This window comes from Aplidium turbinatum, chromosome 4, assembly GCF_918807975.1.
Source record: "Aplidium turbinatum chromosome 4, kaAplTurb1.1, whole genome shotgun sequence".
NCBI lineage: Eukaryota > Metazoa > Chordata > Ascidiacea > Aplousobranchia > Polyclinidae > Aplidium > Aplidium turbinatum.
The window spans coordinates 17,510,498-17,538,006 of NC_137475.1; the positions used below are offsets into that span (position 1 = coordinate 17,510,498).

At 40.1% G+C, this 27,509-nt stretch overlaps 1 protein-coding gene and 1 pseudogene across 2 annotated transcripts in view; one reads left to right on the plus strand and one right to left on the minus strand.

Moving 5' to 3' along the window:
- LOC145768111 (kelch-like protein 24) overlaps positions 1 to 27,509 on the plus strand; it is a 71,418-nt gene that overhangs the window by 11,228 nt on the left and 32,681 nt on the right. For both annotated transcript variants that reach the window (XM_082579583.1, XM_082579584.1), the window contains exons 2-9: positions 1 to 164; positions 2,592 to 2,750; positions 5,142 to 5,272; positions 13,278 to 13,429; positions 14,345 to 14,604; positions 18,616 to 18,758; positions 19,071 to 19,191; positions 23,890 to 23,998. The exon at positions 1 to 164 is cut by the window's left edge and continues 18 nt beyond it. In XM_082579583.1, coding sequence (XP_082435709.1) covers positions 1 to 164; positions 2,592 to 2,750; positions 5,142 to 5,272; positions 13,278 to 13,429; positions 14,345 to 14,604; positions 18,616 to 18,758; positions 19,071 to 19,191; positions 23,890 to 23,998 — 1,239 coding nt within the window. The remainder of the gene's footprint in view (positions 165 to 2,591; positions 2,751 to 5,141; positions 5,273 to 13,277; positions 13,430 to 14,344; positions 14,605 to 18,615; positions 18,759 to 19,070; positions 19,192 to 23,889; positions 23,999 to 27,509) is intronic.
- Positions 5,847 to 8,542, minus strand: LOC145768232 (uncharacterized; annotated as a pseudogene).

Genomic DNA, 27,509 nt, shown 5'->3' on the forward strand with positions numbered 1-27,509 from the left:
CAATGTTTTGCAATGACCACAAGGAGTCGCGAGAGATGCTGGTGCAGATCAACGGGATGCAGCCTGATGTCATGGATCTTCTGCTGGATTACCTGTACACATCAAAAGCGTCAATCACCGCCGATAATGTACAACTGCTGTTGGAAGCCTCAAATTTATTTCAGGTTCGACTTTCAAACGTTTGAGAAATTTTCTTATTGTAAGCTTGACAGTTCAACGATGTTCTTGTGCCCAAGGTTAGTTTGATTTTCCGGCCCGCAAATGCTTAAGAGTGCTTGATGACTTCCAGAAACGTTGACTTGCTACACGTATGAAGCATGGCTTACCGAAATGTAGCGCCTAACTGGTTATTTTTGTTGTATTCAGGTTAACTTGAATCTTCAAATCACCAAATGTTTTACACAGTTTAACAGACTACTTGTCTCGCTACGAACCAGCAAAATATGATTATTTTTCCACAAGTCTAAGTTCGTCCATGGATACCTAAAGATACGGCCTGATTTGTCACATTTTGCAGAAATTTCCAGTTTTTGTTAACTTTTGACGAATGTTTAAATAATTTTTTCTAAAAATTATATTTTACACTTTCTTTACTGTTTTCCCCAGATGACACAATAGGTTTTAACATCCTCAGATGTTTGAAAAACAAAGAAAATTTGATTTCGAAGATTTTAGTCAGACTGTTAATTTTTCAATAACGGTCTGTTTCAGCGTTTTTCAACTTGCTTTTTCGCATTTGCTACTGCTTCCCCAAGGCAACAAAAAGCTTTTATATCGAGACAGCAAAAAGTAAAAAAAGTATCAGAAAATGTCAGTCAAACACTTGCAGTACTTAGCTGTAATCAAAATTTGCAAAATGTGACAAATCAGGCCGCATCTCCAGGTGGCCATGACAGGCCCGTAACTACCTTGGAGCACTAGGGAGGGCAATACGTATTCTAAAAGGGGCCCAATTTTATCTTCCGTATCATGTATTTGTACACAATGTGGGTATATTTACGCAAAAACATTAATCGTAATACAGCGTTTACATCATCTATTTCACATAATTCGGGAAATGTATCCTCACCATAGATAGATTAGGTCCTACCTTCTTCTTCTTCTTGCGTTTGAGGCAGCGACAGAACACGTTGTTACATCCAGGCGCAGCAGCCAATGGATTGTGAACTCATCGAGCGTTGTTAGGTCCACATGTCTATCTTGTGGTCGGTATACAGGACAATGATAAATAATGTGGTGAGAAGTTTGAAAATCTGAGCCACACGCACAAGATGGTGAATCGGCGAGGCCTCACTGGAACATGTTGCTGCTAAAACGGCCCACTCCAGTCCGCAGGCGATTGAGCTTCACCCATTCCTTCCGGGATAGTTCTGCTCCAGGTGGGGTGTTGGTATTGGGAAGGACTGTGAATTGGGTTGGTCTCGCAACTTCTCTCCATTCACGGTTCCAAATTTCGGAAATGTGGAAGTTCGATTTGCAGATAGCTGCAGCATATCGGGAGAACGGGCGTCGAGATTTCAAGCGCTGGGGCTTTTGGGAGTGCGAGTTCACGACAATCTGGTTGAGGAGGTGGTCATCTCTTGACATAGCTTGTAGGACCAGACTACGTACGTGGTTTTCCCTACGATGTCTACCTGGGGCGATGCCTGATAGTACCGGCAGAAAGTCAGTGGGAGTTGGGAGCAGGCAACCGGTGATTATTCTCATGGTGGAGTTGAGGGCAGTGTCAACTTTGGAAGTGTGTACGCTGCGGCACCAAGTAGGGGAAGCATATTTGGAGGTGCTGTAAACAAGTGTAAGAGCACTTGTACGGAGTGTGGATGTACTAGCACCCCAGGATGTTCCAGCTAGGCATCTCAGCAAGTTGTTGCGTGCTGATAGCTTAGCATGGAGGGCTTCAGCATGGTGTTTGTGGGTTAATTGTCGGTCGAGATTCACTCCTAGATAGGTGGGACACGGGTTGTGTGGGAGTGGGTTTCCGTTGAGAGAGACTGACAATTGGCGCGTAGAGGAGGTCCTACCTTAACAGAAGGCATGGATGGACTTCACTGAATCTATTAACAAAAACGTCCACGTCTATTTTCTCGGTCATTTCCTTTTCAAACGCCAACAGAAGCAGGGGGCCCAATCAAAATACATAACTAATATTCATATAAGAAACGATATTTTATGCAAAATCGACCTGAGCACGCAAATTTAAACATTTTGTTGGGTCCCCCTAAACTCAAAAAATTGAAAATTCTGTAATTTTAAAAAAGGGCATGGCCTAGGCTACCCATAAGGGGGCCCCATTTGACATACGGAACTAATATAAAAATAATATTTTATGCAAAATCGTTGAAATCAGTCTTTTTATCGCGTGAATTTAGACATTTTGTCGGGCCAACTTGAACTTACCGGGCCCCGGTGCAATGCATCGGTTGTCCCCCCTCTTGTGGGCCCTGGTTGCGGGAGGTTTTTCTATTAGTGATCTGGGCAGTTATCATTTGTTCCACTGAAAAATTATTTACTTTTTGTTGCATACTTTCTATTTCACGACAAAATAAAACAAAATAAGTGTTGCAAATACACTTTACCAATGACATATTTAGATCCACCCGCTCGGGGAAGCATGTACCAAGTTCTTGGAAGCCCAGTTGGATCCTTGCAACTGCATTGGAATGAGAGAGTTTGCTGAGGCGCATGCTTTGGCTAATTTGTTCAAAAAATCTTCTCTCATGATCACCGAGAAATTTGCTGATGTTGTTGTGGTGAGTTCAGTTGAAATGCAATAAATTTAGGTAAAAACGTTAATCGAACAACAAGAAGGAAATGTGTAGAACATTGAAGCATATTGTATCTCAGTGTGGTCAGTTAGCAATACTTTCTTATTCAAGCTAAATTTGCTTTTAATACTTTTAAGGCCATAAATTTGCTTCTTCAGGCTTTGTATGTGTTCTAGAACAGTGCTTCTTAAACTTTTTTTGTTTTGTTCACCCCTAGCATCTATCTCTAGATTTCATTCACCCTTGTCTCATGATATCATAAAACTATCTCGTCTATATATAACAGCACAAAATGAGTTAGGTTGTTTCGATTTTTGTTAAGATCAACTCAAGCTAAGTTTTACCATTGCAATCTACAATTTCTCGAGTCCAGAGATATAAAGCTACAAAACACAGTCAACAAATTTTTGTACTTATACATTCAGTGGAAAACAACTTCACTATTACAATAAGCAAAAAAACAACAGTTTAGTAGTTGATTTACTGCAAAAAATTGTTTACCAGTGACTAGGACAGCGGTTCTCAACCTAGGTCCTCGGACCACTAGTGGTCCGCGGGCATTTGCCTGGTGGTTCGAGAGCAAAGTCTGAAATCGTTGTTTTTTAACCATTTGCATAAAAGCTGTCAATTTTATCAAGGCTCATCCACTAAATTGTCGTCTCTTTGCTTCATTATGTTCGAATAAGAATCTTGATCATGAACAGCTACTGATGCATTATTCAAGTTTGCTGGTTATCAAGGGGAAAAGTGTTTAACCGACTGTTTGAGTTACGTGATGCTGCGAGAGAGTTTCTTACAGAAAACATCCAAGCTTGCTGCTCATTTCAACGATAGCTTTTGGTTGCTGTTCTGACTTATTTGGCTGACATTTTTGAACAACTGAATAAACTTAATTCATCGCTGCAAGGAAAGCAGATAAATTTAATTACCCTCAGTGATAAAGTTTTTGCTTTTATAAAAAAAACTTTATCTTTTGAGGACAAGATTATTGCAGGGCAACTTTGACATGTTTGATCAATTGTACGAATTCACTGAGAAACCAGAAAATGCTGAAATCAATAAACAACTGTTGATGAATTTTATTTCTGACCGTACTCAGTCACTGCAGGATCAATTTAACTTCTACTTTGGTGATTTGAACGTTCAGAGTTTTTCATGAGTTTCCAATCCGTGAACTGACCAGTGACACTACTTTGAATATGTTGCATTCATCTGAGAGTGATCTTGATAAAATTTTAGATACAAGCTTCGCAAGAGTAGGCTATCCACAACTGTCTCAGAAAGCTTTGAAAATAATTTTACCTTTTGCGACATCTTATCTTTGCGAACGTGGATTTTCTGCATAGGTTACAATAAAAACAAAGTGTCGTTCCAGACTTGAAGTCGAAGATGAACTCCGATTGAGTCTTTCAAGCATTATCGTACACCTCGTTTGGATAAGTTGTGCTCAAATGTGCAAGCTCAAGGCTCGCACCAATGTAGCAATCTTTGTAAAACCAACTACTGTTTATGACTTAGCAAGCAATAAGTGACATTTGTTCGTTACAAGGGGGGGAGGATAGGGAGGGGAGTAGTGGTCCGTGACAGAGACACAATTTTTTTAAGTGGTCCTTGAATCTCAAAAGGTTGAGAACCTCTAGACTAGGATGCTCCAGAACTTTCGCAAGTAGTTTTTCAAATCGCGGATGAATCAGTCCTTCTAATGCCACTCTCATCGATGAGTTCACACATTTCAGTGCATTTCTCTTTTTAGTTTTCAGTCAGTTTTTTGAAATTTATAAAAGAATCAAACAATAAAAAATATTGAAATTTATAAAAGACAATTAGTTTTGATTGAAAATTGAAAAACTTAGAATGGATTTTGTTTTTGGAAATTCCCAGGTGGAACATCCTGAATATCCGCCCTGCTCGCAAGCTATCATCCATTTCTGACGGTTCACCCTTATTCACTCCTTTTGGTTGGTTCACCCCTGCAAAAATTTTATGCACCCTGGGGTGAACCATTCACCTGTTTAAGAAACACTGTTCTAGAATGAGACTTCGTTTGAGATCGTTTCCTGTTATTTTACTGTGAAGTGGTAGTAAAATACGCTTTTTATATAACTACGTAAGTTTGCGTCACTTCAATGTAGTCGCTTGCTTGCAGCTTAAACTGAACGTTCAGTTAAACAATACATGTTGATTCATAACGATTTTAGCAAATGCAGCTTGAAATGTTATTGATAAACGTATGTCTTGTATGTTGCAATATTATTAAGTTTTATTGGATCATAAATCAATATACCACGTGTTTGCGCAGTATAGTTGAAGCAACAAATATCACTGTCGGACGTTGTTAAATGATCATTTGACACAACCGTTCTTTGTTTTCATCAGCATGAAGAATTTCTTGAACTTCCAAAATCTCGTGTAGTAGATTACATCAGTGATGACGACATCAACGTGGCTCGTGAGGAAATAGTCTACGAAGCAGTCAAGAGATGGGTGGCTCACGATCCCGTTACCAGGTAGCAACGTTATATGTTGCTCTCTGTGTAATTTCGGTTTAGATATCGCAGGACCGGATTAAGGTTTCGTTGAACGTGAGGCCTGATGGTAGCCTACTATTGGCCTAGATTCCATATCGTTCATTGTACCAGCCATAATTAAAACAAGTTGCAATCATTATAACTGAAAAACTCGGCCTACTTACAGTATAAATCGCATTTAACTAACATTAAGCACACAATGTGATTGTTGTTTAGTTCATTTATGATATCTTCATGAAAGTGAGTAATTGCTAAATTAGTTGAGTAGTTTTTGCGAAATCCAAATTGCAAAGGGGAGAAGAGTTTATATTTTTCCCAGAAATTAGCCAAGCGTTTGTGAATGATTATCTCAAATATATTGTTGAAAGGCGATAAAATCGATATCGGTCTGTAATTCTGAGGTGCCTGCTTGGAGCCTGATTTATAGATAGGTATGACTTTGGCTTTTTTCAAAGCTTCAGCATAGTGTCCACTAATCATACAGTTATTAAAGACTCGGGTAAGATAAGGATCTATTAAGAACTTGGAGCTCTTTATAATAGTCAAAGGAATGTCATCGTATCCTGGGGACTAATGCAATGCACTTCAGTGCAGCCTTGGTGCACTTGCAGTGGCTGGTACACCCCTTCTTGCAGTTGCAGTGGATCAGTTCTTGGCAAGCTTTTGATGCCTTTGGCAGTGAGGTCCAGAGAGGCTGCCACCTAGAAGCCTGCTTTGTCCAGCCCCAGTCAGATGGGCTCGGAAACTTGGGATTTAGGACCAGAGTTTGGTTCCAGCAGATGGCCTGGAAAAATGCCCGCTTGATGTGTTACTGAAGTGCTGCTTGCGTAGGAGGGATGTTTTCTAGAGCTCTCGACTTGTGTGCGAAGAGCTGTTTCCTAGCGTCGTTCACTTCCATGATGTCGCTGGTGCGATCATACATCAGTAGGCTACAATGAAGCGTTCCAGCAGTGACATTTCCTCACTGACATCACTTCGCATGCATAGTAGTTCTTCGAAGGCATCAGTCACCTCTGGGAAAACTGTCCAAATCTCCCTGGCAGTCTTCTTCCCTCTGCCAGCGAATGCAGACACAGTGTCGCACCCTATGAAGGCATGAAAGACCGGGAGAGTAGCACATCGTCTGGGGTTCATGGCGGCAGCCAAGCGGTGAACAGTTATGCACCTGAAGCTGGACCCAGTACCAAGAGCTATCTACAGCTCGTCAGGGTTAATGTCGTAGAAGGAAGCGACAGCCAGTACCACAACATCAGTACCTACGGTGCGTATGGCAGTGTTTTTCAACCTTTTTTGAGCCACGGAACACTTTATGCATTAAAATAATCTGACGGAACACTAAACGAAATTTTATAATGATACAATAAAATAAACAACACAGCAACAATTCATACACTTTTAGTTTTTGTCAGTGCGATATCTGGGCCTGTTTGGATGATCACAAAATTGATATTCGGGCAGAAATTGCAGAAGACAAACGCGAAGGTGTTGTGATTTTGATTTTCGACCTGTGTTAAATTTGGGAAAGATTTCACTGTTCTACACTGAGAAATATGAAGAGTTACATGTACAAAATGTCAATCTCAATGAATTTTACTCACTCAGTGTGAAACTTGTGCCTATTTGGATAAACAAAGAGCTGATATCCTGGCAGGAATTGAAGAAAGACACACACGGAGCTCTTCCTCAACAGCTTTCAGTCGCTCTCTGTTTTTAGTTTTGATGGCAGTCAGGCTAGAAAAGCTCAACTCACACAGATATGTCGTGGAAAATGGGAGCAATGTCACAATAGCTTTGTTGCCAGAATGGGAAACTCCTTGGCAGCAGTCAACCAAAAACTGTCCAAAGGTAGATCAGCAAAGCTTACCATTGACCCTGACTGAATTTCTTCTCTAAGAAAAATCGGGTTTTTTATTGTTCTGAAAAAAAAATCGAAGAAACATGAAAAAAGCCAGAAAAAGCCAGATTTTTCTGGCTTTTTTTTATTTAATATTTTAATTAAATAATATTAAATAATATAATTAAATAATATTAAATAATATAATTAAATAATATTAAATAATAAATTAAATAATATTAATTAAAAAAATTTATTTAATAAAAAAAGCCTAAGGAGTTAAAAAACAACCAGATTTTCAAAATCTAGCTTCAAAAAAGCCAAATTGGCAAGCCTTCCGCCAGCTGTCACTTTCATCCCTAGGTGAAATTGGATATTTTCACACGGCACACCTGACGATCTCACACGGCACACTAGTGTGCCACGGAACATTGGTTGAAAAACACTGGCGTATGGTCACCTTCCTCATCCCCTTCTGGACAGCATCTTCCACGTAGAAGCATGCTTGTATCCACTTCCTCCTGAAAACATAGAGAGAGATTGGTCAAGTCGGACACGGCAGGAGAGCACAAGACATCAATTCCACAGGTCGCATACATTTCCTTGCCATCAGCAATTGGAAGACGAATGGTCTCTCGTGACAAGAAACCAAAGAGATCAGTATTGTATTGGTCAACACGAAGGAAGTCCTTCCAGTTCTTAGGCACAACGGTAGAGGGAGCCACCCATTTCCTGATGCCCTAACCCCTCTTCTGTCTGGTCGTCGCCTTCAGGCTGTCAGGCAGATATACATTCCAGACGAGGTCCAGTCTTGGGACCTTTTCCAGTTGAGTGAAGATGTAACGTGCAAAAACTGTGTTGATATACTCTTCAAAGGTCTTTGCCGCAACAGGATTAAGCATTTGAACAATGGCTGCCCCATCAAAAATTATGGCATCAACCACATGTGCTCTTGTGGTTTCAGTTTGGTCTGATTTCAGGCAGTGTAGTAGATCTGCTTTGACTCCAATGCGCAGTTGGCCTCCTGTCGATAATGAAGGTGGAACTTCCTGGTTCTTATCGGAGAAGAACTGGTCATCCTCGTGATTAACATGCAATATACAGCCTCGAGAAGAGACTGCAGTCACCCTTCACTGCTGCGAGATGCATCTGCTGCTTTGACTGCGTCTTGGTCTGTGGCCGACTGAAAAGCGGCAACTTGTTCTTGGTCAGTTTGTCTGTAACTGGTTTCGTGCATAGTTCCAGCCTTTTTTCAACAAACATTGTAGGCTAAATGTGTATTGCTTCCCACCAAGGGATTCAATTTTCCTCACAATTTCTTCCACTGGGGTTTCCACGATGTCCCTCGTGTCAAGGAACAGTAAATCTTGAGAGCTCTTTAGAAAGGGATTTCCCATCTCTTGAAACACTTCCATAAGCGCCCTGACATCTTCACAAAGGCTCTCTGTACTCCAGGTTTCTGGTCATGGTGACGATGCTTGATGTCCTCATGTCCTCGTGGCCTGCTCTTCAAACTCTGTAATGATCCTGGCTATTTCTGGCCCCGCCACCATCCAGCGCCTGAGTGCTCCAGGGTTTCCTGTCAGTCCAATAGCTCCACCAGACCCTTTGATCATAGCATTGTTCTGCTCATGACATTGGCCGATCGCCATGGCAGATAACTTATTGCTGGTCTTGTGTACCACAAAGTTTCCAGACTTGAATTCTGCAAGGACATCTTGGTGCTTGTCAATGAGGTTTATCATATCACGGATGTGTACAGACAGCCGCCTGGAATAGTGAATGTGATCTAAGGCGAACATCCAGGGCATGATCTATGTGAGGGATTGCACATAGAGCTCAAAGTTTCCTTCACGAAGCGATCGGATGTACACCAGCAAGAGAATCTCTAGTAACAGCGCAGCAGACCATGTAGGCAGATCATGAACCCATTCCTCTATGGATTGCTTCTCTAGAGCTGACGTCACTGTCAACCACTAATACTCTTCGTGTACAGCAGCTTTAGCAGTCAGCAGGTCGAGAAGTTTTGCCAGACGTTGTACAATGTACAGCCGGTGCAGTGAAGTGCTTCGTCTTCATGGCACACTTGAGTACACTGAAGGCAGAGGTGTTGCCGTCTTAGAGGTGAAGATGTCTTGCCTAAGCACCAATACACTAAGGTCTTGCTCACCATTTATTTGTGATGGATGTTGCATTAAGGATATAACAGTGCTATAGAATGAATCCTTGGCCGTAGCAGAGCTAGGGTTATGGTCAATATTATCAACATCCCCAGTAGTGAACAGCCCCTGGAGCAGCTTGGGTGGGCAAACATCTTCTTCCATGTTAAAGCGCTGGCAGAAGCCATTGGCAATGTCTTCTGTGAGCTGTAGTAATCAATCATATGAAACACACATCTCTAGGCTGAAGAGTGTGTCGATCAGTCCTCTGCTCCTGGTTACAGCCTGAATCTTGAAGGTCAGGTAGAGTGGAAATGGCGTTTCTCTCTCGCGGTTGTGGCACACTGAGGTTGACTCCATGCAGCATGCATGCTTCACACTGTTGAACACCAGTAGCTGCGATAGTGTAAGCGCAGCAGTTATGTTGGTTGTGTTGGCGAACTGAGTCTGGTGCTTGATGTTCGCCCCATCGAGGATCATGTTAACCAGAGCAAGGAGGGATGGTGTTACAGAATTTATCTGAGAATCAGCTCGGAACGCACGGTCAAAGGTGAATTTTGTCTCAAACATTTTTCTACGGACTACCTGTGCTGCTCTTATACTAGGTACATCACATCACAGTCATGATCATGGCCTTCATCAGGGCGGGAGCTGGACCTTATGTCTTCCTGAAACAAGAGAAGTGTATCTCGGCCCTGAGATTGCGCTCTCAGATCAGGAAGTGCAAAAGAGCCTATCCTTCAGTCTGGCTGTGTACCCTGTTGGTGCCGTGGCACCCAGCTGCTCTAATCTGGTCTTGTAGAGGTTAGCCACGTGGTAGAGTTTGAATACAGGGCAGTGTCCTCATCTTCATGATATCCTCCATGAACACCACCAGATCAGCAAAGGCTATGCCATGCAATCGATCATCGTCCTCGTCTTTGAGTGATGCTGGTCTGATTTTGTTGTATAATGCACGAAGACAGTTACGATGGCATTTTGCCTCGATGGCAATCAGGTCTCCTGCAGACACCTTGGCCAGCAGTTCTGTGTCCTCCAAATCAGTAGCACATCTTCGAACGTTCTTGTCAATTCCCAGTGTAGCTGCTTGGTGCAAGTGTGCGGTGCCAGCTGGCTTATTGCGGAAGCAAACAGATAGGCTTGGTTGACTGTGGAAGCCTGTGGGCAGCTGCTGATCGTGTGCGCGGGGTTGGAGTACAGGTACCAAATTGTTGTCTTGAAGCGAATTCTTCTCTGTTCTGCTGGTCAAACATTTTTTGTTGAACTTTAAACGACATGTGCCACTGAGCACTGTGTCTCCTCAAGTTAGCTTCTATGCTATCGCCATCATCCAGTCTGTTGACGTCGAGTTCCATTGGCATGTGACAAAGTCCCTTGAACTGGACGAGGTCTTCTTTCAATGATGCATATTAGCCAACACCTCTCGGTTTCATGGTAGATCTTAGTGGGCACTGCAAACTAACAACCATCGCTAGAAGAGTAAGAGTGCAAGACTTTCATCCTTGCTGCCTGCGCGCTCTGCACACGCGCGTTAACAAGTAACAATCACCACTACTGAAAGAATAAAAGACAAGTGTTGCCATTGTTGTTTCAATCTTACAAAATATAGTAAGCTAAATGCAAAAAAGCCATACAGAAAAATTGGAACCAAACCAATATGAAAAAAGCCAAAAGAAGGCCAAAAGGCCAAACCCAAATTTTTTGGTCAAACGACTTCTAAAAGGGCCAAATTTGTGAAATTTAGCCGTAAAAAGGCCAACCTGGCAACCCTGATAATAATGACCAACACACTAACACAGTCAACACTCTGTAGAATGTGTAGAGACTTTTATTATAACACATATGCATGGTTTGTCAATCATGGTTTGTCTATTTGAATAAGCTTAGCTTAACTGAATATGATTTAGCTTCTAGCTCTAGCTGATCGAAATCGATTTTTAGTAATATATGATTGAACTGACTCGTGTGAGAATAAATTTCTTTGCATGCATGGTTTGTACATCATACACGCTTTTAAGATTAACCAATGACGCCAAATATCAATATTCTGATACTTTGAGGTCATTGACCTCTCAGGTCATCAGAGGTCAAATCTGACTTACCTCCCGATCTTAAAATGACCCTTATGGTATGTACTAACACTGGTGAAAATTATTTTCATGCTTTAGTCATAATTTGCACAATTCTTATGATTATGAGAGGTTATCACTTATCAGCTGTACTATAACAACTGGGTTAGTTTGAACAAGCTATACAGCTTCTATTATAAAGCTTCTATTTACAAGCTATCCTAATATCTGAGCAACCTAAACAACTACAAACAATGCTAAATGAACTCAATACAGAAAGCAAAAAGATTGGCCTTCATATGAACCTTAACAAAACGAAAGTTATGTTTAACAAACTGGCAGACATCGGCAGCAATATTCTTATGGACGGAGCAACTATCGAAAAAGTGTGCATCCTTTGCGGCTCCTTCTCTTTCTTAATGAACTAATCCGTCAGATGTTTGTAGGTGCAACCTCTTGCAATTTAAGTTATAAACTAAAATTTGTCGGAAATTATCATTAACTAATTACGTGATATGCTATACTTGCAGTAGTAGTAGTAGTCCAGTTTTAATCTGGTGATGTCCCCGTTACCGAGGGTGGCCGAATTCACCTCCAAGTGTCGCAATCGCCTTCACGCCCTGCCTCCACATCGATCTGTCTAACGTGTCTTCTCTTGTCAAGCCCACCTTGCGGCTTTCCTCTTCAACTTGCCTTGTCCACGTTTTCTTGGGTCTTCCTTGTTTTCTACGAACCTCCACTTGCAACTCCAGCGCTCTTGTCAAAATATCATCTTAAACGGACATAACTCAGCAACAACACTACATTTAACATTATAAAACAAAAAACAAAAAGCGAACGTTTTCGGCTAGTCATACAGCCCTTTTCAAGCCTATAGGAAAAAATACATATTAAAAGAAATGCTAAAGAATCATATAGTATCACAGCAAAAATATGGTCAAATCTAAACATTTAAGAAACTGTCTCGCTCACACAAAATGACAACTGAAAATTACACAGCACAACGGGTCAAGTATTTGAGAAGTAAAAATTAATTAATTGTTCAGAAAAGGAATCAGGCAGAATTACGCAATCAGTGCTTCTGTCAATCTTGCGTAATTCTGCCTGATTCCTTTTCTGAACAATTAATTAATTTTTACTTCTCAAATACTTGACCCGTTGTGCTGTGTAATTTTCAGTTGTCATTTTGTGTGAGCGAGACAGTTTCTTAAATGTTTAGATTTGACCATATTTTTGCTGTAATACTATATGATTCTTTAGCATTTCTTTTAATATGTAGTTTTTCTTATAGGCTTGAAAAGGGCTGTATGACTAGCCGAAAACGTTCGCTTTTTGTTTTTTGTTTTATAATGTTAAATGTAGTGTTGTTGCTGAGTTATGTCTGTTTATGGTTCAAAAGAGTTACCTCTCTACCCAAATTGAAATATCATCTTCTCAACAACATTCATTCAACATCATTCATCAACATACAGTATGTACAACAATTGCAGACACTATTGTATTACACACCGTACCGTACTATTTTAACTCCATCGTCATGTACAGCGTCCAGAATCATAGTTTGCACTGTGGATGTAGTGTTATTATGTTACTATGTTAGTGTTATCATTATTATTGAATAAAAATCGTTATATTTTCTAAACAACATATCAACATTGGTCTTGATTACGACGTCACAGACGAATCTGTCCTATGATTTGTCAGTTTAAATTAACCGCGTGGTGACGAGTAAAACTGGTTTCAAACGCAGCAACTATTATTGTCCTAACAGAATGCCAGTTGAAATACATCGCCTCCGGCCGAGCGAACGCATTCGCAAGGAAAGTCGCTGCAGAGGCAGAATCAAGGTTACACAATTGGTTGTAAAATTTCACTGCAAGAAGCTTACTGCCTATAATTGTTTGTTTTATTGTTTACTCAAGGTCTGAGGATTTCGCAGAGTTGTTATCTTATGTTCGTCTTCCCCTCATCCACCCAAGCTACTTTGTGAACACAATAGAGTGCGATGATCAAGTCGCTACCAACCCTGCCTGCCAATCTATCCTCCAAGAAACACGAAAATATCACATTCTGGGTAAAGTCTTTCCTGAAAATTTGTGTATTTTTCTATCAGCAAAACAAAGTTATTGTGTTCACATAGATTCGCTGTGGTAACTTTTTAGGCTTTAGGTTTATGATTTTTTTTCCTGGACATCAACCGTCAGCATTTTATTGTTTGGGGACCTGATTCAATGATTTCTCTATATGTGACGCTTCTAATTTTATTGTCGACAACCCCTTTGAATTAATGAAAAGTTTTGTGACCTGTCGTGTTTAATCTCTCTTTTCAAAGTGAATAGTCTGTGGTATCGTAAAAATACCACGCACCGGCGTCTTTAATTGGAATTAAAATTATTCATTTCATTATCCAGAAAAGCAATACGAGTCATAAATGAAGAAGTGAAAACATGTTCCTAATTCAGGGGTGCCGGAACGATTTTTGCCTGGAGGGGCAGGATTATGAAAAAAGGGCACTTTTGTTTTTTTAAAGGCCAATTATTTTAAAACTTGTAAAATAAGATATAGCGATAATGCTTATCTATCAGCTCACTATTGAGTAATGATAGCCTACAAGTGTCCGGTATACAAAGTAGGGCATCATGCTATGACTATGTTACAATGATGTAACCTACTGTGTTGCAGAATTTTGTGCCGCGAATATTATTTTGAGGCAAGAATGAAAGATTATAATTAGGCTAAAAGCGAATAGCAGAAATTGTTATATTGTAAAATGTGCAGTACCTTACATGACCTTAAAAGGGCACCATTGCCCCCCTGCCCCTCCATCTAAAGAAAAATTGCCCCCTCCCCCCCGGCCCCCCGCCCGCTTCCGGCGCTCCTGTCCTAATTAACTGTTTTTACAGAATATGAAACGTCTAAAACTTTTGGTTGGTAACTGAACATTAATGTGTGCTCGAATTCATTCAATGAGTCCTTTGTAATCTTTCAGGAAACGAAATCAACAGTGCCCGCACACGGCCAAGACGATCCACCGGTTGCAGCGTAGCAGTTGTTATTGTGGGGGGTTGCGATAGAGTTGGGGGATATACGATGCCTTATGTTGAAGCTTTCGATCCAGTCACTGAGCAGTGGGGTTCCTTGGCAAAGTTACCTGCTTTCACCAAGTCAGAGTACGCGGTGTCATCATTCAGGAACAGCATCATCGTCAGTGGAGGCCGGATCCATTCTCGTGACGTATGGCTTTATCAGGTGACTTTTTAATAACAACATTATACTAATTTAGAAGGAGAGCAAAGGCCAAAATACTATGTCCATCACTATGTCAATTCTTGTTATACTGCACGCTCGACTGCAAAAATATATTTCGGTGCCAATTTTGTGAATTAGCGTGACTCAGTTATATTTTCAACTTTCAAATTATGAAAATTCAAATAGATTGGGTTGCACCGTTACAGACACATTAATCTCGAAGCAAAAGACCATGTACAATTTTTGATTTGTGATTAGGCTAAGTGTAAAATTATTTTTTTGTTGTAAAAACTAAATGCATCTAACTTATTGAGGAATGAACATATACTAAGTAGCCGACACCACAATAATAAGGGTAATTACGGTTTTGTAATAAATAATAATAATAGTGTTTTTATTTGCGCCCATTGCGTCAACATACAGTAGGCTACACTGCGATCACAGATGCGACACAGAACAGACGACAGGAAGCAGCGAAGTGTATAGTATTCGAGTCAGCTGCTCCCCTTGTTTTGGCTTGCCAGTGTCTTTGCCGAGACACAGCCGCGTGTTCTGGAGCGGTGTCGAACCCACGTCCTTTCGAACGTTGCGCAGACGTTCTCACCACTCGACTACGCAGCCGATAATCAATACAAACGTCTGTTGCTTGTCATACAGTTCAGTTCAGTTGTTTTTATTTCTGACCATCACAGCAAAAACAATTACACGTCAACATAGCAAAGGTCGAGAAAAGGGTAGAAGCGACAAAACGAGAACGTTAAAACGTGCTTGTGACCGAAGTATGTTATTAAGTTGAAGGATTTGACACGGTCGCAACACCTTCAGAAAAATTTAAGATAGAAAGGGAAACAAAAGAAAATGTTACAAACAAAAATATACAAAAACAAAACGCATCAGCCCATAATATATAGCTTTAGCTGAAATTTTCAAGAGTTGTATAAATAAACATTTGCTATGAAGATCAGCCATAGTGCGTTATCAAGAGTGCTGATGGTCGTAAGGGGAACACATTTTGATGCGTTTAGCTCACAGCAAAGAAGAGCAAGGCAGGCAAAGAAAACCCAACAAAGAAATCCTACCACGGACAAAACCATTTCAAGCGCAACGCACCCAGGCCTTGCACGACTCACAAAATAGTGACAACTTGACGGCACGAAACAGAAACAAATAAAACAAACAAGCGAAAACAACAACATCATCTTGCGGAAATCCAATTATACCCAAGGGAGTTATGTCTTGCAGATATCAAGCCTTCTTTGATCTAATTTACGTCGATAAAGCGATAATTATAAGACCCCAGCCAGCTAAACTCGTCACCTCTACACCGATCCAACGTCAGAAAATTTTGAATCAATGCAAAAATGACAGGCCCCGCTAGCTGGGATATAGTACTCAGTAGTGGCATGTCACAGTAATATGAGAAACAACAACCTTCATTTTATAAAGGAAAAGCTTTGTGTCTAAGAACAAGGAGAAAATTCTGATGTGATTGTGTAACTTCATTTCAAATTAAATCATGACACGCTGTTTTGTGAGATTGATTTTGGACCACAGGAATTGTATTAATTGTCAGAGATTCTCAGATAAAGCGTCATTTAGAAACTACACGATCGTCAAAAACTTATATTTATCCTTCTGCCTTAGTGTAGAGATACTGTATTAGAAAGCCCTGCCCACACTCAGAGTTGTCAGCTTTTTAACGTAGTGGTGGTGGTAGGACGCTCAAAAGAGCAATGGTTCAACATCACTAAAATGCATGAGGCTGTGTTTTTGATAGGACACTTGATCACATGCCTAAAAATGAACGCAAAGATTGTATTTTTGCCTTCTGTCTACATAATCTCAATCTTTAATAACCGTGCTTTATCATGGATGTGACAAAAAAAATATTCTTTGCCTTTCACCACCACACATCTCTACACTACAAAGACAGGCGTAATGCACCTCAACCGTCTTTGTACGGGTGTCGGGCCTTTCTGCTCAACTATGCACTAATGGGGAATGGCTTCTTTCTTTACTTGTGGATGTGGTGCTGATCTTCAAGCCACCTCACGGAGTGGGTCTGCGTGTCTTGGATGATGAAACAAAGACTGGCTGCTCTCTTGTAGCCTTTCAGTTTAGTCCAGGAACATCGTGAATGTGGGGGGTGGTGGAAGGATAGATCCTCGTCCCCAGAGGACAATCTCTATTTAATGTGCCATTGGATCCAAATCTTCACTATTAAAATATAATTCTATTTAAAGTGCTAATCAGCGTTTCTTAACCTTTTTTGACTCTAGCACCCCTGTAAACAGGTCTGAACAGTCTAGCACCCCCTAACATACGACTACTATACAGTGCCGATCAAAAGTTTAGTAGAGACCGCATTTTGACATGCCTTTCAGATTGCTGGCGATAAATTTTGAAATGAAGTCTCTTGTTGTTTAGCAAACTGTGCAGTTGTTTTAACGAAGTTGATTCAGGATTTGGTATTTGACTTTCATTCACCAACAGAAATTCCATTATAACAATGTGTAAGTGAATCAACTCTCTTAAAACAACAGCACAGTTTGTTAAGCGACAAAAAATACAAAATATACCGCCAGCGATCAAAAAGCATGTCAAAATTTCGGAGCCGCCATTAAACTTTGGCCGGCACTATTGAAAGGAAAGCGATGTAGCCTACAAATTGATCATTTTATTTATTCTTCAAAACTAATGTCGTCATTGACGAATAAAAAAATAGGAAAACACGAGAATAGTGAAAGAACATGGACAAACTTAAGCATACTTAAGTTACCCAGCTGGGTAACTATAGTTACACATGTATCAATGTGATTTCTGTTGTTGCTTATGTGAGACCAATTTCTCAATTCGAGGCTTCGTGTTGGTCAAAGCCACTCTCATATCGTGGAGCCACCCATGTTGAAGGTGGTTCTGGCCAATTGTTTTGATTTGGAGCATGGTGGAGAACGCCTTTTCACACAAGTAGGTAGTCGAAAATGGAACGATCAATTCCAATGCTGCTCGTGCCAATACAGGATATGCTGTCAACTGATCACACCAGAAATCAGCAAGCAGAAGGACGAAATTTTGTCCGACAACTCTGATTGACCTGCATGTCAATCAGCTCCTCCTTTAGTCTATTATCATCACTCATGTCTGCCAAGAAGGGCTGCTGTATCCACTCTGGATATGAGTAATTTGTGGGAACGCATTTTGCCATGGTGGTTTCTGGAAGCGAGAGGTGAGCAACAATATTACAACAAAGCACCCACCAGGTAAGTTTGCACAATCTACTCAGGATCAATTTGCATACTTGACTGGGAGATAACTACAATAACAGCAAATCATGTAGGCTACTGTACTTCAAAACAGCAATCATTGATAAGACAAGTGCTGATACAGGCAGAAAGACGAAAAAATGCAGAAAAGTAAAATGGCAATTTTTGATATTATACTGCATGCATTTAGCACCCCCTATAGTCTATTCCAGCACCCCCGGTTAAGAAACGCTGTGCTAGATATTGAGTTCATGAATATAGTCAGGGCCGGATTTAGCTGGGGGAGAGCACTTTTAGATTGGGGGGGCGCGCAAAAACCACCTCTACGTCTACAGTAGCATTAATCCAGCACTGCACAGCATTTTGCAGAAACCTCAAAGGATGAAAGAAAAATATAATAATAACATAAAATCACATTTTCTCCACGTAGGGGGGCCCTTGAAAAGTCGGGGAAGTGGGGCACCTGCACCCTCTGCCCCCCCCTAAATCAGGGCCTGAATATAATGTGAGCGGCGTGTAGTCATGCAAGTTGAGGTCCATTGCTTCCAGTGAGCCTTCTGCAAAGTACTGTTTTAAGTTATTGAAAAAGCTTAATTAAACGAAGCAAATGTTCGTGAACACTGCGGCGGTAGCGCTGATGTTATAATATGGAGAAAAGGACACCTTTCCTTTATTTAGACAGTGCAACGCAAAGCCTTACACACACTTAGGTAATAGTTTAGTGAGTGAAACATTAATGTTGTTACAGTCTCACATTGATAACTGGGTGAAGATAGCTCCTCTGTGCAAAGGACGATGGCGCCACCGCATGATAACGTTGGGAGGACATGTCTACAGTGTTGGTGGGTATGATGGAAAGAATAAGCTGCTCAGTGTGGAAAGATACGACAGGTTGGATTTTTGCCCATTGTCTTCATGATGATTTGTAATGTGACAAAGTCGATAACAGACCAGCTTATTATCCAAAGTAATTTTTAGATTACTTTAATTATACTACGGTAGTTTATTTAAAGATACCGTAATTTTAATCTTCAAAATCTTTGCCAAGCTGCTATCAAACAATTATACCGTGAAGAGGGGAAAAGGCTGAGTTTAGAATTTTTAGATAAATTGTGACACTCACTGCACTTACTAGCTTCCGAGAAAATGTAAAATTTAATCAGTTCCTTTAAAAATTTAAAAAGTTTGTTTTCAATTTTTCAGCTTTTCGAACTGTTGGCATGAGATACCTCCCCTCCTTTTCCCAGTCACCCTCTGTGCCCTGGCCACTTGTCACGGAAAGCTATTCGTCATAGGATCTGACGACACCAACGTTTCCTGCAAGGTGGTAACTTGAGAATGGCGACTGTCTATAATAACAAAAATTCTATGTACCCCAACATCAAACCACCATATCAAAACTTGTCAGTTGTGCGAAAAAGATATGGAATGTGACAGACTAGGCTGCATGAATTACCTTTGTGCCATGAACTTTGTCTTTGTGAAAGACAACCATAACAACAACCGTGGGGAATCTGCGAAGAGAGATAATGATTTAACAGAGTTCGTAATTCTTGATTCAAGTCACCAGTGAAATGTTCTGTGAACTACCGTTTAAGTATTCCTTAGAAGCTAGGCATCAATGGAATGTTTGGTCGCAGCTTGCGAGCATTTGTTCTCTCATTTTGTTTCCACGTGCAAGATCTTCAAAGTTCAAGAGCAGTTAATTTAATTTGAACATCTGTTTGACTGTCGGGTAGGTTTCTGCAACTGAGCACTTACGTAAAAACAGTTTTGTTTTGCAGAATGCTTGCAGGATCAGAAACTTACTGCTTCAAAATGGCCTTTGCTCTTTTTATTTAAAATTAACATTTTTCGTTGAATCGTATTTGCTTTGAAATATCATGTGCTAACAAATACGCTCTGCAGCTTATAATTCATCAACTATGCGAGTTATGTAGTTCATTAACCATGACATTCTCCTATGTGGGCGATAGGCACAAGTTTAGCGAAAACTCACTAGCAAGTTAAAAGCAATAGAGTTATAATAATATTTACCAAACATAATATGATATGTATACCATACCAAGGATTGTAGCCTATGCAATAATCTTGGAAGTTACTGCATCGCCCGAATGCCGCAATTATTTGAAAAGGGAAGGCAGTCATTTACGTTAAACTTACCCTGATTTCTATTTGCAAAACACTGCAGAAAACTCAGGCGTTTTTTTATTTTCCAGCACATTTTTGAAAAGAAATAGTGAATTTTGAGTTTTGACCTCGTTAAAGCGTCTGAATGTGTTTGGAATTTTTAGTATTGATCTACCAGTTACAATATGTGGCAATCCAGTACGCCAATAGAAAGGAACATACTGTAGGGATAAAACATGTAAAGTTTAATACGTGAAAAACCACAGCCTTACTCAAGCTGTCTTGTAGCCTTCTATGAGCAGTAGCGTTGACAGGGGTCCAAGGAATACTTTTGGAGGAATTCTTTGGATACAGAGCGTTTTTCCTCCAAATGTCCTGATTTGGGGCCCAAAGATTTCATTAACACCGGGTGTAGAAAGATTTACTGCGATCCCTTTCTTATTTCAATGTTCTGGTTTTTCGTTCACGCTTCAGTGACCTCCAGCCGCATGAGTTTGAATCTCTGTTTTTCGGTAGGCACTTAAACATATTACACTTTCCCAAAGCAGTAACGCAATCATGCGTGACATATAACATCACTGATGTTTGAAACCACCTGATTGCAGCCAAAAATTATTTTTGCACTCAGTTCAGTTACAGAAGAAAAAAGAGTAAAGATAGAAGGTGGGAATCGAACCTAAGCAATCGAAATGACTATATTATCTATTGCCTAAACTTTAATCCACTAGGGACTAGGCTACGCTGATGACGGCGATTCGTTCACTTAGTTTAGTTTGTATCAAATTTTTTTCGAGAAGAACGCTCACAATATCAAGCGTTGAGTTACACGATTGCAATCAGCTGATTCGCGAGGAATCGAAGACTATGTCACGCACGATTGAGTTATTGCTTTGGGAAAGTGTAATACGTGCAAGTGCCCACCCTGTTTTTCATTTATCGAAAACGTTCTTTTTTGCGTTTCGACCAGAGATGCGGGGACGGTCATATTTTCAAAAATAATGTAACAACCGAATTTTGCAGAATCATAAACGGACCCTGCATCCAACAGCTGTGCTTTTTGTACGACAAGAACGGCTCCAAGGTTAGGCCTCAAATCGTCACAAACTGGTTCAAGCTGATTAAAAGTTTATTCAAGTACACACGAAAACACTTAGGTTACTTGCAATCCACGAACAAATCAATCAATCAAGTTTATTTCGGCATAGCTCCACATTCATTTTCAATGTACACATCAGGAGATATAACAAATCGCTTTTTGATATGGAAACTACACCATGGAGGCACCGAAAAAACCACGCGGTTATCTAAGTCAAGGTGCCCCCACGAACAAATAGTCAACCATCATCAGAATGAAATTTTTAAAATTTTTATCTGTTAGGCTATCATTTCGGTCAGGCTTTGTGTGTTTAAGTTAGGTCTTGCTCTGTGTAAGTTAACTTAATTAGTAAATTTACTTGCATCCTGCTGTAGCCTTTCTAGGTCTGTCGAGGATTTAAATAACCTTGTTGATTGACTAAAGTATTTGTCATTTGTGGTTGAGTCCTGTTATTTTTTGCTGGTTTCAGTAATTGTGCAGTTGTGACGTTCGGGCTTGATTTGATGATAGCTGCGTTTCTGATTGGAAGCTGAGATTAAACAGCCGTTGATGTCAGAAAGTACATTTTTGTATTGCGCCACGTGTTGAAGCGATCAGAGCAGAGCTAGAAACGTCACGCCCTTCCGCCAGAAGTATGTTGATCTAAAAACAACGATTCAGCACACGCGAATCAATTTATATGCGATGTGACGTCAGAATATCTATGATTGCGCCAGTGTTGCCAGACGCAATGAAGGTTAGAAGTTGAATGTGAAGGTACTGGACTGCATTGAATAATAACATAAAAGTGCACAAACGCAAAGCTGCAGTCGGTACATTCGTTGGCCCCAGTCAAAGCGAAGTTGAGACATAGGAGGAACTTCGTGAATGACGAATACTTAAGTTATGATTTAGGGACTGAAATTGAATATTGGGGGGCAACTTTAAAATCCACAGTGAGAGTAAAAATTACAACTGTTTTTTTAAAGCGATTAGAGCAGAGCTAGAAACGTCACGCCCTTCCGCCAGAAGTATATTGATCTAAAAAGAACGTTTCAGCACACGCAAATCAATTCATATGCGATGTTACGTCAGAATATCTATGATTGCGCCAGTGCTGCCAGACGCAATGAAGGTTACAAGTTGAATGTGAGGGTACTGGACTGCATTGAATAAATACATAAAAGTGCACAAATGCAAAGCTGCAGTCGGTACACAGTGAGCTGGTCACCTAGTGGTTTGACTAAACGTTTGCTTAGTTTTCTTTCATTCACTCGGACCTAGTGGCACGGTGACGAAGTTTATCATCGCGCGTGAATTTAGTGGCAATCCGCATGCTTGTGTGCGTCTCTCGTTGCTTTAGGTCAGTGGAGCTATTGTTCTTGGTTAATTGCTTCACGTGGAACGGAAGCGTACCATATTGTTGTACGTGCTCGTGTTGTAGGCACTATTGTTTCAAGAATTAAAAAGGTAGGGGAGAGTGGGGTTAGTTGGAAGGCGGGGTTAGTTGAAAAATGGTCATTTTTTTAACTCTTGATAACTTTTTTAAATATTTGTTGCCAACATGTGAAGTAGTTTATAAAAACACATAATCCATGTTAGTTTCGATTTGTTGAGTCAAGGTATACCTGTTTGGCTGACAATTTTGTATTTTCTTACTTTCGAAGTAAAATTTTTGGCGTATTGAAAAACATCTTATGCGTCGATATCGTTAAAGATAGGCAGAAGTTTTTTAGTGTGTGTCAGCTGTAGGTGTTCTACAACACTAAGAAATAAACAAATTTTAGTCCAACGCACCATGCTTCAATATTTTAAGAAAATAGTTTGTCATATGTTAATGGGGCTAGTTGGAAAATAGTGGGTGGGGTTAGTTGGAAAACGTTTTGATAACGGTATGACTATGTACTATGATACGAGTATATCGTCGTGGTATGATAATAAGTAGTATAAGCTCCAATGTACTTGTTTTAAGCAGATATACATTGTAAAATTTTAATTTGAATAACTTGGAAAGTGCTATATATGCGGCATCACAAGTTTTAACAATGCGTTTATTAAAAAATGTTTTTACGATGATTTGATGTAGAATTCATTGCATTTTGATTTTAAAGCAAGTTAACATATTTGCTTACAACCCCATGTTAATGTTTGTTGGTTGAAAAAATAGTATCCAGTTCACTGGTGGGCATCAAACTGACGTTTTTCAACTAACCCCAGGCATGGGGTTAGTTGAAAAATCCATTGTATGTTTGTTTATTTTAAATTTTTATTAAAAGCTTAATTGACTCAATACTTATTTTTGGTTGTATGATAGAGGACACCATAGGTGATAATTTAAGCCGCTTCAAGTTGTCAGGTTATGCACGAATTGTTTTAAATTTCACTTTAAAAAAAAATCTTTCCGACTAGCCCCACTCTCCCCTATTTCATTTTAAGTCTCGTATTTTTCTTCAATTAACCTGTTGATTTATTTGCTGTTGTGCAAATGAGTCACTATTTCCTTAGATCAGATGTAACCAAGAACCCTTTAAAATATGACCGCCCACCGCAGCTCTGGTCGAAACGCAAAAAAGAACGAAACAGAGATTCAAACTCATGCGGCTGGAGGTCACTGAAGCGTGTGCGCAAAACAAGAACATTGAAATAAGAAAGCAGGCATGATTTTTACACCTGCAAAAGATGATCAACTAAAGTCATTTGCAATTGTTTCCTCCCCAAAATTTAGGCCTGACTGCACTAAACAGTGCTATCTAATTTAAGACTGCTCTAGGATAATAATAAATGAACCAAATAACCATGATTTCGCTTTGTGTTCAGGTTCAAGTCTACAACCCCGATACCGACGCATGGTCGGTAAAGACGCCGATGCCGACGCCGCTGCGGTTCATATCGGCCGCTACGCTGAACGGGAAGATATACGTCATTGGTGAGTTAGGTTTGGGAACGCATTGGTGCATGACATCGATATTAAGTAACTCTACTGAATTTATACATAAAATGTTACGAAATTTATGCCTGTCTTAATCGGTAAACGTAAACTTTATGCTATGCACTCCGTACGGTTTATACCACAAACATATAAAGTCAATTCACACTATCGGATTCAGCACATTTGTAAAAAGTACATACACAAATAAAACGACAAATTGTTAATTAACAAAGTGAACTCTACTCAAGCTCCAGCATTTGGTTATTGAATTATTAAAATGAATGTTTAAAGAAGCTTTTCATAAGCCAATGCAGTAGTTTCTTACATACCAATAAAAATCTCCGATGAAGAGGAAGCCCTTTTGAATAAAGATCACTATAATACAGTGGTTCTTAACCATTACTAACCTGCCGAACCCTTACGCTAGTCTGCAAACTTTCGTTGAACCCCAAATTTTCGCTGAGTTACAAAAAACAAAAATCTACCACATTTAATAGTGATACATTACTGTATCAATGCGACTTCTGTTGTCATTTTTCTGAGACCAATAGTGAGATTTGAGGCTTTGTCTCGGAAACAGCAATTCTCATGTCATCTTCGCATAGAAGCCGGTATCGTTTTTTTGCTTTAACATCAACCAGAATAGAAAGAGCATGTTTGCATAAATAAGTGGTTACGAATGGCATGAGAACTTCAAGGGCAACTTTTGTAATAGAGGATAACTTTCCATTTGTTGCCACCAAAACGATTGAAGATTTGTTGTGTTCAGTTTCTTTTTTGCATCTTGCTTTCTTGAAGCTCGATACTGTCATCTTAGTATGGACTGTTTATATATGCTGTTGAAGTATCATAAGCAAATGGTTGACATATCCATGCTGGATATTACGTTTGTTCAGGAAAGTAGTTTTGAAATAAATTTTGCAACTTTTGCAAACGCTCAGTAAATACTGGCTTAAGCCTATGAACTTATGCAACTTTGCCATTATTGCTGCATCGGAACTACTTACTACCTCGTCCAGACGTGAAAAGTTAGCAAAGTTGTTATTTTCCAATCGCTGCCACCACAACTGCAATTTCTTCTGAAAAGCACTCAAATACTCTTCAGCTTGTATGACATTTTACCACCTCCTTGCATTTGATAATTCAGTTGATTGAGAGCACCTAAGATGTCAGTCAAATAAGCCAAAGTAGCCTAAGGATAAAATTTGTTCTCAAAGTGTTTTGAATGCAGATGGTTGTGACTTTTCAGGAACTCCAATAATTCTGTACGCAAAACTAAAACGCGTTTCATCACTAAGAATTTCCCCCTGGATAGCCATCGCACTTCAGTGTGGTTCAAAAATATTCCTGATATACCATTGGTAGGCCGTGTATTAATGTTTCAGAGGACGTTCGCGCCGAACCCCTGAAACAGCTTCGTCGAACCCCAGGGGTTCGATCGAACCCTGGTTAAGAACCACTGCTATAATATAATCTGTAAGTTTTTCAAGTACAGTAGGCTAGTAGTGATTATTGTAACGTCCGCTTTGTTTATTTTGGTTGCGACGTTACAGTGACGAATTTTATTTATTGTTGGTCACAGCGGTAAACCATAATCTCTTCGTGGGAAAATTGTAACATAAAGTTCCCGGATCCGTTTGTCTGCATGTAGTGACCGAAAAAGAAACACTCCTTGAAACGTCTATTCAATAAGTGTATTCCTGTAAAATTAGCCCGCGGCTATCGAAATCAAGATGCAACGCCTTACACCTCTAAAAACTGTCACTACGATACAGATTACTTGGATAAAAGACGGAGAATTTGTCCAGCTAGCAAGCACCAAATAAACCAGTTAAATGTGCGACCGACTTCCAACAAACAACTTCGAGAATGAATCAGAAAAATTTGTGATAACTCAAAGGCACGTCAGCAGTAGCGCGACGCAACATTTCATGTCCAAACAGGTTTCAACTAAAACAGGTTTAAACAGGTTTGACACGAGTCTTACGGACGATGGTGCAATTTTGGCTCATGTTTTAGGAATTTCCATGACGTAAGATTCAGTAGACTTGAACGGTTTTTATATGACGTTTGATTTGGTGAACAATTGTCTGGAACATAGCGGCCCCTAGTTATGACAGTCTGACATGGCATAACTAAAAAAGAATTGACGATAATTGTGAGCCAATGAATAAAAACACATGATACACAAATTGTTTGAATCACTCACGTTTAAGTTAATACGCAAATACAAAGGGCATGCAAAGAATGAACAGCAATAAGAATAAACACGACGATACATGAAATTGGTACCATAGGTAGTAGGTACACGCAAAAAATGACGCTATATACAATGGTTGCGATAATAACCGACTGTTCTGGGCTCAGACAAGTGTCGGCCACCGCAGACAAAACCAGGCTCAAACCCTAACACTTAGGTGTTCTTTACGGGGGCGAGGCACGAAATATCCCTCAACACATAGTCTACTTTCACTTTCCCCGTACTCTCATCATAGTTGCAGACGGCAACTTTGGCTCTACGAACCACAGGCTTCCCTTTCCTAATTTGTGGAACTACCTCATGCACCCTCCCAAGTTGATACTTCCCACGTTTACCAATGTCTTGGAGAGAACCTACCACTACAAGTTTACCAGGCTCCAAATTCTCGGCCATTTTTTGCCATTTTTTCCGGCCCTGAAGACCTGGCAAGTAAAAATCGATCCATTTACTCCAAAACTGCTGAGAAAGTGACAAATTGAACCGATAATCCCTTCTTAATTGGTCACGATCATGTGGTTGCCCAACAGCACAGTATGGGTCTAAGCATGGGGTCAAAAGTGAGGCAGGGGTGATGACAGTAAAATCCCTAGGGTCGTCACTCAAAGGTACCAAAGGGCGTTCGTTCACGATCCGAACGGCACTGCCTGTGTACGTAAGCAGTTCAATAAATTTGGGCTTACGAATTGAAGAGTCCAAAATGTGAAAAAATGCAATTTTAAATTGTTTAACCATTGCCTCCCAGGCGCCACCTTGCGCCGGAGCATACGGAGGTACAAATTCCCAGTTTATCTCTCTCTGTCTCAGGGCGTTGTGAAATTCAGCTGATTCTATCAACTCGGGTAACTTTATTTTAAAGAAGCATTTAGTCACATCAGCCATGAGACCAAATCTACCAAGCCGAAATCTAGCCAAGACATCTACCAGAGGGTTTAACAAGTCAGGACCCGAAAACATTACATCATTAACACAAGTTCCTCGAAATTCAGACTTGCCATTGTAAACAATGCGCTTTTTTAATTGTGACGTAAAAAAGTATGGTAAATACCATTCAAATCCCTTGACATTTCCTGCTTCACCAGTACGCTCAATATAGCCATTTGATTTAAGATCTTTCATGGTGTCAGTAAGGAAATCACGAAGTTCAGGTTGTTTTAAAGCCTTCTTCCTTAAAGCAGCAACTCTATCTGACGCCAACACAAAATTGTTAGGTAAATCAATATCTTCCTTCAACGGAACAGGTATCTCAAA